The 12,611-nt window shown below is 43.9% G+C and overlaps 1 protein-coding gene across 1 annotated transcript in view; it reads right to left on the minus strand.

Moving 5' to 3' along the window:
* The window catches only part of GLI2 (GLI family zinc finger 2), a 65,502-nt gene extending 54,643 nt beyond the window's left edge, over positions 1-10,859 (minus strand). Inside the window, 1 exon segment of the mRNA XM_010170444.2 lies at positions 10,762-10,859. Coding sequence (XP_010168746.1) covers positions 10,762-10,820 — 59 coding nt within the window. The 5' untranslated portion in view covers positions 10,821-10,859.
* Between the last annotated feature and the right edge of the window lie 1,752 nt (positions 10,860-12,611).

The following is a 12,611-nucleotide window of genomic DNA, read 5'->3' on the forward strand; positions in this document are numbered from 1 at the left end:
CAAGTGGGATTTAATAAACATTTCTGCTTTACGGCATCTTCACAAGAACACCTCTCTCCAGGACAGTTTATGAACATTCATTTAAGTTCCTCTGAAGTCAACAGACCTAACAGGTATTTCTAATTAAGCATATGCTTAGGCATTTTCCTGAAGAGAGAGACTTTAAAACAGTTCTGTAGCCTAGATCACTTTCTGTATGTCCCTCTGCCTTATCATTTCTTTTCAAATCTCTTCTACAAACATCTCTTCTCCAAACAGCTCTTCTCCTTTTTTGCTAATCCCCATTAGAGTGATCTTCCTTTCATTTACTGATTTGATGACTGAATGAGTTAATTCCTTCACCATCCTATCTTTCTACACCCTGCTCTTTGTCATCTACAATGAAGTTTTCTCTTGTAAAATATTGTACTGCGCTTGACTTGGGATGAAAGACAGTATATGAAATCAAGTGTTTTATCTCAGAGTGAAGACAAATAGTCTCAAACAAGAATATGCATGTAAGAACATCACCCTAATGCAGCTGTAAGCTTGAAACTTTCCTATTTTTAATGTATTAACCACATTCTGGTAGTCTTTCCTCTACCAGTGGTAATTTGGGATGTGTGATTACTCTGTGGGATCTTAAGAGGCTTTCAGATGAAGCAATCAATCAGCAGGTAACTTGTTCTGCAGCTAGTTTGCAAATCAAAAGCCATGTTAAGTAGCTCCAGAACCAAGCTAGGAAAGTCTCTCATGAAGAGGCAAGAGGAGGCGTAAGACATCTTCTCCAGGATGTTTTACAGGATCGAAAGGAAAATATTTCAAAGGCCCTTGCAGGATTTAGAAACATGCATTTACGTCTCAGAGAGACTTAAACTCAAAAAGCTCAATGTGACTGCATTTCATACAGCCCTAACGTTTTTCTTCAGGCGTGTCTGACTGCACCCAGGTGCTACTATAAGTGACTTGGTTAAGTGTGTGCGAGTAGGGAGAAGTGTAAGAGAGAGATAAAATTAGTTGTGGTAGAAAGAAATACCTCTGCTGTGAGGAGGCTCCACCTGCACTCATAGAAAGGGCAGGAGGTGGTGGTGGAGCCTAACTCTCATGTTTAATCTAACAGCAGGCATTCAGCGGCAGAGATACCATGGTACAGGTCCTTCTGCTGCTCAGGGGGTGGAAAAGACTAGCTTCTACCTCCCAGGCTCCTGTCATGCTGTAAGGTGTTCTGAGCCAAGTATCAGCTTAAAAAATAATCAAAAGGCTCACAATCTCCTGGTTTCACTATCAGCTACCATGATCAATTACATCAAAACCCAACCCCATACATGACAATAAAGTGAGCGCAGGGAATGCAGTAAACTTGCTCTTGAAGTGGAGTCTAGCTAACTGATATCAACTAAACCCTGAATATGTTTTTTCCATGGCATATCCTCCCATGAGATTTGTCATGTGCATGCTCCTGCAACAGAGAGGAGACAGTGCAGAAAATATCCCCATCAGTCCTACAAGAGCTGCATGACCTAGACACGTACACTGGACTCCAAGCATGCACAAGCCACCTCATTAACATGTTTGTGTTTCTTAACTTCATTCCAGCCATGTTCTTAATTTTTAGATACTTAACTCCTTTACTAGGGCTGGCTTTGGGGTTCCAAGTTTCAATGAAGGTTGAAGGAGTTAGACGTTAACTGCAATCCAGCATGTTTGAAAAACTCACTGTGCCTTTGCATTACCAGTGCTTGACAAGCCAGCCCTAAGGGTCAATATTATTTTGAAGCTCACAACACCCCTTTTTAAAATAATGTTGCTAGCCAGACCCAATACAATCGGATTTACAGTCTAAAATCATACAGGCACTTTTTAAAAGTTGACCCTTGAGTAATGCTCTAAACTTTAGCTGTGTTAGTTGTCTATTTAATATCAATGGTGAAACTTAAAAGAACAGGCATGAAAAGCCTCCAAGGCAGAAAACTGTGTAAAATCACAAATTCTCAAAATGGTGTGGCACACAGAAGAAAAACATACGTACGTGGATTAGCGTCAAAGCCAGGGATCTAGAAAGGCCATTTAAACACACACGTTCCCACAGGAGTGCTCTGCAGACATGAGATTTGTGAGAGTAACAGCACCCAGTTCTGCCTGTTGGTTTGTGCAGACGTGCATGCACGGCGTTAGCTGCAGGCAGGGTATCCAGATCCACAGTTCTGCCAAAAAGGGTCCTTTTTTTATTTGTCGTTTGTTTTTTGGTTCCCCCCCCTGCCCTCCCCAGCCATCTGGGTGGTCTGAGAATCAGATCTGAAATACCTAGGATCCCTCGAACCACATGTTCTAATCCCAGCAGAGTTGACTCAGTCCTTCATCCTTCCAGGGTAAATTGACTTCTCTGCTCTTTGTTGCATGGGGGAAACTTTTGGATGAGATTTTAAAATTTCCACTCTGTAAGGACATTAAAAATCCCACATTTTTCTTCCAGTGTCACAAGAAGCCAGCATCCCTGCCATTAGTTTTTATCACTCAGCACCTTGTGTTATTTGTTTCCCATGGCTACTGGTAGCTGGGAACCCAGATTAACCAGCACCCGAAAAGTGATGTGCCGCAGGCTTCATTTCACAAGCCAATGGGATGGATGGGTTTTGTCCATTTATCTCCACATGCACTGGAAGGATTTCAGAGAAATACAGTGAAAATGAGGAGGCTGAGCAGATTGATATTTGAGTATATGCTGCAGGCTGCAGCCTGGCCAGTTCATTAGTGTGGGGAGGAAGGATATGACAACATGCAGCGAGTATCTGGAGGGACGTGTTACACGAGGAGGTGTGCTAGGAGCAGGAGGGTGAAATTCAGAGAGAGAAAAAAAGGAGAGTTTGACTAGAAAGGCAAACTGCGTAGAGAGGTTTTATACTGAAAAGGGATTTGCTACAGGATAGAGTAAAAGTTCAACCAGGAGATATAGAACCAGAAATGGGGAACCTGCACACCCCCGTGCTCTGCAAGAGAAAGTGCCACACAGGAGCCAAACACTGCAACAGGTCTCATCGTCTCTTGTCCTTGTGACTGTAAGAAGCTGGTGAGGGGCTCCTCTCACCATCTAGAGAGGGGATTTATTTAGGATTAAGAAAAAGGAGAGGCCAGGAGGGGCAGTGCTCCACATTTATCTGAGAGAAAACTTGGGAAACAAATTCATAACACTGGAGTATAAAAGGTCAGGAGGTTGGCACTGAACATATTTATCCATCTGAAAGCAATGGAGAGTGGGCAATACCATTGAAACAGCTTCTGAAAGACCTGCATTCTCTGTTTAGAAAGTCTTTAGAAAGCAATGGGAGAACAGAGTTCAAACAATTTTTTTTCTAAAGCACAAGCTTAACAGTGGATAAGGTGGAAGCATGAAGTCACTTTTAATCTACTATAAAGTGAGGTAAGCAAAGGGATTATCACTTAAGACTTGCTGACATGAAGCTCTGAGAATGACATTTAAAAGCAATGGTGGATTACAGAGTGACATCATATTAAATGAACACATGCCAGAGGTTTACACAAAAGACCTCAGAGATCAGGCTCTTGTTCTAAATGCTAAAACCTCCTAGCCATTTTTACACTTCTGGCAGTGATTAGGCTAAATTAGAGCTGCAGTTTTTCATTCAGTAAGTTGTGGTGTCATAGCATCAGCAGCTCAGTGGCTAAGATCTTCATTGAGCGCTAATGGGGACAACTCCATCTGAGCTCACTGAGGTCCCCCACTCCAGTGCAATGCCACTGGCATTCAGCAACTGAAAATCCAACCCAAATGTTTCTATCTTACTGTATAGTTTAGTGACTTTGAAAGCATGCACCTTCAGATGCCTCTGGACTTCAGGTTTGAGTTTTTCAAAGTATTCTGAAGGCTATTTAACTAAACACATATGATGAAGCTACCCTCAATTTAAGGAACAGCACAGATGAGCAAATCTCTCTCATAATGTAAAAAATTGAAAAGAATGAAAATTGTTAACAAGATTCAAAAGAGAAAGATCTGGGGGTTTGTGTTTGGTTGGTTGGGGCTTTTTTCCGCAGAATAGTTTATCAGATTGGAAAAACCTATAAAAACATTCTAGCCCTAATGAGTGTTTTGGATTACGTCTGCCCCATAAGGGCAGACCACTTCTGACCCCACTGAGGTCAGAAGATGTTAAGCATGTACTTTCTCAGTTTCTGCGCAGGTAGGCAGTGCTCTGTACTTCTTTCCTGATGGCTGAAAACATGCCGCAAGCCTCTTCCGGGGAGCCGAACAAGTCACAGACCACCTGACTTTTAGCTCTCAAAACATCAGGAAGGTGAATATTACTGTAACGGCTATTTAGAGGTGAGAAAACTAAAGCACGCATGGAATCAAAGTAATTTTTACAGCTCCAAAACCAGGACAGCAGCAGCCCAGTATTTAATCTATGGTCTCCTGGAGATGGATGAACTGACCATCAAGTATAAATCCTGGTAGTTTTAGAGTGAAGTTGGTATCGATAGTCCCGCAAATCACCACCTGTAGGTTACCAAAGAGCCACCTAAATGCAATGCACTCCTGCTAATTACAGACCAGGGAGAGGTTTGAACCAGCCTTCTGGAAGGGACCGGCCTGCAAACCATTGCTTACTCACACATTCTTATTTTCTTAAATAAATAAAAGAAGCATGTGGGAAAGAAGGGGACAGAATAAATTGGATGTGGGAGCCCCCAAACCTTCTTCCCAAATGAGAAATGTGTCTATTTGGTGAAAGTCATAAAACTTTGCAAAACACGTAAGAAGGCCTCTCTGAGCAGCTGTTTGCTTTGACTCCGGAGGGAGCTCGCTCTATCTCCAAAGCAGCACAGTACCATCAATCACGACCTGCCAAAGATTTTCTACTCCGGTAGAAAAGTAAATAAGAAAACACACAGGTTTTATTGGCGTGTACGTTCTGTGGCTCAACTGTGCCGCGTCCTTGCTGCAGGAACGACCATTACCTGGGGTCCCATCTTGAACCACCTGATGGGATCAAAGCTGCAGCCTTGTGGGAACCGTGTCTCGTGGAGATTAACTGAAGGCACTTTATGCACACCTGATAACGCACAAAGGCAGCTCTGCGAGCTTGCAATGCAACCAGCTCCTCTTTGCCATCAGCTGTGGTCATGAGTCCCCATGGGTGGAGGGGATGACCAAGAGACTGTGGCAGAAAATGGGAAGCACAGGCAGGAAAGCCCTGGCAGGGCTCAGCTGGAACACCATCAGGGCCATGGGGGTGCTCTGAAAATATCTCTGCAAAAATTTATCTCCAACACCCCTTCACTGAGTGTGTTGGAAATGAGATTTTCTCAAAGGATTTCTATCTGTCAAAATTGAGGGGTTTTTTGTGTGCGCTTTTTTTTTTTTTTCAAATAGGAAGAGCAAAAGGCACATCTGTGACAATAGCAAATTCCACCTCTAAAGCAAGAGACACTGGTGTTTCTCCAAGCACAGTTATAAGTTGATGATGATTATTTTTTGTATGGCTAAACAACATATTTTCCCTTAACCCCACTTGGCCTTCCTTGGCTGAATCTCACAAAAACAACAAAGGAAAGAGAAAAACAGCCTGAAACAGACATCCAACACGGAAAATCTTGGGTTCGACATTAAATTTGGCAAATTTGTAAACACTTGAGACATAGCCTTTTTATGATGAAAAGTTTAACAATCACCTTGCCCACCTGTGAATTATCCTGCCTAAACAGCTCGGGAACATTGGAACTGGTCCTGAAAAGGTATTCTGTAATTTTAAATATAGTAAAAAGAAAACAAACTTCAACAAGGAGGGGTAATAGGATCAGATAAAGAAAAAAAAGTGTAGGCTGAGTATCAGGGAAAATCTGCAATACATTAAGATCCCAGGGAAATGGAGGAAGAATCATGATTAAACCAGATAAAATCCTTACCAGAGGGAAATTAAGGGCAACTCTGCATTATCATGGAGTCAGATTCTTCTCTGTGATTAGGTCTTTGGGACAGTTCAACCCTCATGAAATCCATGGAATTTGTGACTATCAGCTCAGGTTTTCTTTTACTATTTTTTATGTGTGGACAGAAGAGCAACAACAATATTTTGTTAATAAAAAAAGTCAGAACTGCATCCTGAAACACCACCAGGATGTCGGTAGAAAAACAAGGCTGCTTTTGTTTGTTACACTGCATAATGCCTGATGGGTTTTAACCACAATTTAGGAGCTACTGTTAAAAAGCTTCTTGCTGAGTCAAGCCTAGGCATGCTGTTTACAAGGGTTAGCCCTGAAGGCTCTTGCATTGGCAGGGACTTTTAAGCTGAGCTAAGGAGTTTTTAGTTATTTTTGTTGTGCTTTAAAAAAAAAAGTTGAGAGTAGCTAAGCACACCTAAAAGTGGGAGTGGAAGGGAGCTATCAGCAATCACCTGCTGTCTCTGCCAGCAGATTTCCTCTGTAGTCAAGGGCTTGATCTCGTAAAGCTGATGCTAAGAGTCCCCTTGGTTTAAAGTGGAGGGAGTTATTGCAGACACTGGGCCCCAGTGGAGTAAGCTTCTGTGAAGAAGTTCACTAAAATATGAAATATCCCTTCGTTATAAAAGGATCTGCTCCAACTTATGAAGTGAATTTGGTTCAGCTTTGAACCTGCTAAAACATTCTGGCTGATGATTTTTTCTGGCAACGCTGATCTATATTCTGCCTACAACCAACAGTGCAAAGTGAAATTCTGATAATGATAAAATGATAAAAGTTGGATGCAGAAAGGTCATATAACACCCACTGTCACTCTTCCACAGAGCCTGGGCCATTCCTGTGCTGTGGGAGAGGTGGGGATCCCAGGGAAAAACCGTATGTGGCTGTGTAATCTCATGCATTATCACAATGGCATACAAAATGAGTCAGAATCTGTAAATGTATTTTTCTGTCATTTCTTAGCTTTTGAGCACTGTATTTTGCAATCTTAATATTAAACAATGTTGCTTTGTGGAAGTGGTACCTCATAAAATTTATATGTACCAATACAATTTTCTTTATTCATTCCACTCTAATTCTACAGTCCTGGAAGAGATTTCATCCCATACTCAGTTTTACTCTGTTCTGCATTACATTCTTTCTCAGTGTCCACTGGACTCCAGTACTGCCTCTCCCCCCTTCCTCCATATGATCACAAGCTCACAAGCATCAGAATCCAGGATGCTACCTTAAATTCACAATATTCCTGTTGGTTTGCACTGTGAAGATCTCAAGGATCATCTGAATGAGATAGTGGATGAGCCAACAAGCACCATGATTCTGTGAAATTGTTCTTATAGCCAAAAAAAGATGTCAAAAAAGGAAGGAGTGACGTATCACCAAATAAGTAAAACCAACAGAGGTTGTACAAGGAAGTGAGTTGTCCTAATGACTGGAGAAATGCTATTTTATCACCCCCACCCCCCAAAAAAATCTCTAGACATTTATTTCAAGGCAATGCCAACATGACCTGCTTCTGGATGTAAAAAATAAATGCTCAAGCCCTGAAAATTATTTGTCATGCTGTTTAACAAGGAAATGCCTGAGAGATAATGACTGACAACTGTGAGCAGAAACACAGCGGATCTTTCACACCCTCATCTTGACATATGGATCTTTTCTTAGTTGAGTTTTCCATATTCCCAACCATATTCTCAAGAAAAGGGTCCTGATAGCTGGTCCTGATCAAGAGAGCCTTGCAGATGAGCTCTTTCCAGTTAGGATAAAATAACGTATGTTCTCATTAGGCCAAATGAAAACAGTGATGAAGGCGAATGCACTGCCATGTCACATCGAGCAATCAGGAAACAAACCTTTGACATAATGCAGTAGGCAGATAATAAGACCCCATAGTTAGCAATAAATGAGACTACACTTAATTTGCTGTGCAATGTTCATGTAATTAGATAAATTTGGTACCGGCAAGACAGCAGACAGCTAGAATACAGGCTTGATGCATTGGGGGCTCTCTGTCAGGCACCGATCACATTAATCATAAAGCCAAAACTCAGTGACACAATTTTTCTTCCAAACATTTACCATAATTTTCTAGAAATATGCACATGCCATTTTTTTTTTTTTTTTTTTGAGTTGTTTACTTTAAACAGAAGGATGGATTTCTGCACCAGCAGGATGGAGTTCAAATGTCTAGAGGCTTGACTGTTCCGAGTCCACCCAGCCTATTGAACAAGAAATGCACAACCTCTATGCATGCTCTAGCCCAGCTCCACCACCGTGTTCTGGATGATTTCACGTTGGACATCCTCCAGCGAAGAGGATGAACACTATGTTATGATCTCCAGAGCAGAGACTAGAGGAGAGAAGAAGGCAAAAGAGAAGCAGGAGAAAAAACAGAGGAGGAAAGTGCAGGAGATGAGGTTAAGATGTTTGCAGATAAAATTGAAAGAGAAAAAATAGTCAAGAGACGAACTCCACAACTGGTGAGAATTTTCCCAGTGTGGTTGTGCCATAATTCAGGGCACTTGGAAAAGAGCCGAACAGAAGTTGCATTCCCTTGGCCCTAAAAAAAACCCCACAGACAAGAAGCAGTTGGCTGCTCAGATTTAGTTCTTCACCAGCCACAGAGACAACCTTCAGCACAATGCCCAGCTAGTAAGACAGATCTTATCAAATGTTTCAAAGAAAACTATGTTTCCTCCTCTAAAACCAACAACCCAGTTTTCTCTCCAGTACTTCACAATTCGTTTTTGTGAGAGGTGCTGCTGAAAATGTGAAGGATCCCAAAGAAGAAAGGCAATAGGTATTTACCAACAACTCTACACAAATACTAAGCAGGACACTCTTGGTTCCCTGACAGACAAATGTGGTCACTGCTAAGACAATGGATTATAAATATCAGTGCAGATGAACTGAAACCTGATCTGCCAGCTCTGTACACTTGGCCAGTTGGACAACTCCAGTATGATAAAATACTGGCTCCCGTCACGGCACTATGATTCACAGGTATATGGCACAAGCTGGAAAGATCTTGGTTGCATTCTGGAGAAGATCCTTCTCCATGACCCCAGTGGAGAAGCTGCTGCAGAGGCAGCACACCCTATCCTGCCCATGAGGAGCAAAGGGAAGCATTGAGTGGGACACACAAATAACCTGGTGCCAAATATCTGAGCATCTGCCATCCTCTTTTCTAACCACTGTTTTGAATATTGCCCCTTTCAGAAGTCAGTATGTGCTTTATTAGCCAGAGCTCTGGCTTATTAACTATCTCCCAGTACATTTTTTTTATTAATCTTTCTTTTTTCTACAATTTTTGCATGTACTTGCACATAAGACCAGAATTATTTTATCCAACCCCTGCAGCCCCCCCAAGTTCCCATGTTAACAAACCACCCTGTCTTTTCCCCTTTGTGCACAGCGTGGAAGGAGCTGCTCTGCCCCTTTAAACATCCAGTCAAACTGACTGCCAGCCAAAAAGACAACGACTTGTCTTCTGGTAAGATCCAGGGGAATGCCCTATCATTTTTTCCCGCAGCATTTTGGAAGCAGAATAAAGCCTTAGTAGCTGTGGGACTCCACAGATCTCCCGGTTGCCGCCGTCTGTGCTCCTTGCCTCCCGGGGGCTGTTCCCCTACTCACACCTATCCAGAAAAAGCACAGCTCCACAAACAGCCCCTGCAAAGCCAGGTGAGCACTGACCCTGGCCGGATGGAGTGGCCACAGATGGGCTCCGGAGTCAACAGCGGGATCAAATGAGAGTTTTTTAAGTGACAAGCTCTATTTGTTCTTCTTTTGCTCTCCCTGAAGAGTGTTTCCAACCCTTACAGGTTCCTGTACACCGAATGCCCTGGGATCTGTCCCTCAGCTGATGGCTGAGCCCTGTGTTACAGCTGTTGGTTGAGGGATGTCAGGGTGGTCGTGGGACTACCAACCCTATCAGGTTGCTCCTCACCTCCTACAGGGATGGATGTGCTTCAGGGACAAGGAGAAACCCTCCTGGCCACACAGTCACTACATCTGTTCACATCTCTGCTGGCTCCTTTTTCCCTGCCCTGGTCAAAGCTTAGAGGAGGTGAACCCAGATCTCTCTATAAACATGTCCTCCAAGGCGACAAGGACTATTGAGCTGTCATGTCCTGGATGAGAAGATTAACCTTGATTGCTCTTCTCAGGGTACAGCTCCCGACTAGCACCTGCGCCCACCGGCCATCAGCTGCCCTGGGGAAGGGAGACTCTCACAAGGAAGTCACCACTGAAACCCAGTGTCTTGTCCCTCCAAAACAGACACGGGCACCCATGTGAGGACCTTCCTCTTTCCTGCGTTTTAGAAAACACCATCCAGCCCGTCCAGGTCATTATCTGGTGAAATTAAAGGGAATTACGGTATTCCCAGCAGCCTTTCCCTGCCATACCCCAACCAGCGCGCAGGGAGGAACGGTACATGAGGTCTCCAAACGGAGAGAGCAATGCTGGGTCTTCACCAGGACGGTGCCAGAAAAGACCCAGGCACAGTATGATGTAAGAAACACTGCGGGTACAAAAACACAACACAAGCCTGTCCCTGGGACCTCAGCCAGATAACGACACAGGAGCCCCGCACTCCCACCCCATTGCTACGCGGCACTTCTATAGGGTTAAGGGAGCCATAGAGCACTTCTGCCAGGCAGGTCAGTATTGCCACTGGACAGGGACAGCGGGGCCAGGGGTGGTCAGCGGGGCCAGCCTGCCAGGAGGGCAGCGAGTCCCTGGGACCTTAGCAACAGGATTCAGTGTACCGCGGATGGCCAACGTTTAAGTAAAGCATGGGAGCGGAGGTACAAGACTTACCCATGGATAGCGTGGATAGAGTGAGGTTCGTAATGGTATCGTCCTTCCTGGTGGCGCATGTCAATTGGCAAAGGAGCATGGAAGGCTGGAAAAATGTGCTGCGGCACTGTTGAGGGGAATAGAAGAGGAAGAAAAAAAAAAAGGACTTCAAAAACTTTTCCTTTCCTTTTAAAACAATTTCAAAGGCACTAAATCTCCATGAATTTCAGAGCAAGAGCAGTGCAAGACAAGGGGTCTTCATGATATCAGCGCTATCATACACCAGAGAAGTGGAATGAATAAATAATCAAAGTCATGCGGAGAGATCCTACATCTTCGACATAAAAGATCTCCAACAGGGTTTTTGACAAAGACAAGCAGCTAAGCGCTCTTTGAACTTGAGGAGATTATAGGAAGCACCAAGGAAAACTATACTTGCAACGCAAATCAGACTCAACAGAGCCTGGCGGGATCCAGACCTGCGTCTTCCCTCATGCCTGGAGTGGCAGCAAACACCTTTCTTGAAGGTCTGTACACACACAGGTTGGAAATATTTACCTAAAAATGTAACAGTGAGAGCAGTGCTCACGCAGACCGTCTAGGCAGTCAGAAAGGGCTCAAAAGTGCCTACTGCCAGGTTCTGAGAGAGGAGCCCAAATTGCTCTCACTTGTAATCACTTGAAGCCCTATTTTTTATTCATTTGAGAAGCTTGTTTCATCTTTGATGGAAAGATAAAGTGGTCTCAAAAGGCAGAGAACACCTACATTGACTTATTAAATCTACAGGTTTTAATATTTATTATTGACCCCAAAAGTTAACGGTGAGAATATTTGAGTGAGTCGAGCTGATGGAAAATTCATCAGGTTATTTCTCCATGACACCCCTGACAAAACTGCCTGGCTGCCTGGGCCTTTCCTGCTAAAATTACAGAAGCTAAAGAAATACAATTAGCAAAGCCTCGATAACGATACCGTACAATTGCCCTCTGATAGGGCTCATCACATCTGTAACGATGCCGCTTTCGAGATTTGTACCAGCTATCATCTTAAAGATAAAAGGCTGGTCTTGCTCTGCCTTTACAAGCAGTTAGAAGTTCTACATTAAAGATTACTTAATATTGTCACAGGTCTTCCCATCCCCTCTCTGGCTTCTTGGACTTTTTGTCTAAACGGAGACCAAAAGCAAAACAAAACCAGCCTCCTAAGTGAGCATTTCAAAACCCAGCCTGCACTCAGTATTTCCCTGTGACTTGCCTCCGCGACAGGTAGCATCTCTCTGTAGAGTGGGGAAGCACCATCCAAAACCAAAGTGTCAAAGCTTGGGCCAAGTCTCTCGATGATGCTCAGCAAACTCCAGTAAACGTCAAACTCTTTTTCTATGAAAGACTTAAAATTCAGCCTTTCTCATCTGCGACTCCAGCTGCAACAGAGCTACGCTGACTCCGTCCGTCAAGGCTGGGCTCCTTTCAGGTCCGTCGCGCAAAGCCTGCATGAAATCCTCGTATACGTCTTTCCTGGCATATCAGCAAGAGGATCTGAAGCTCCTACTCCCATTGCAATGTACAATCCCTGAGCACAGTGCGGCACAGGCGCGTCAGCCAGGCTGCCGGGAGAGGTGAGAGACTACACAAAAACAACCCTCCTGCCAACTCCGCTGAAAGGCGTTAAGCTAAGGTATTCGGGCTGGAAAGTATTTAAGGTTCCACAGCAGACTTGCTCTCCGTGCTCCAGCTAAGGGCTGGCACCGCGCACAACCTGATACACTGGGAGCATTTTTGCAGCTCGCCTAATGTCAGGACACAGTAGGGTAACTGTGTTAACCGCCTTCCCCCCTTCTGCTCCCCTCCCCTCCTCTCCCAAAAGCAGCTCAG

Source organism: Antrostomus carolinensis, unplaced genomic scaffold, assembly GCF_000700745.2.
Source record: "Antrostomus carolinensis isolate BGI_N321 unplaced genomic scaffold, ASM70074v2 scaffold21310, whole genome shotgun sequence".
Lineage (NCBI taxonomy): Eukaryota > Metazoa > Chordata > Aves > Caprimulgiformes > Caprimulgidae > Antrostomus > Antrostomus carolinensis.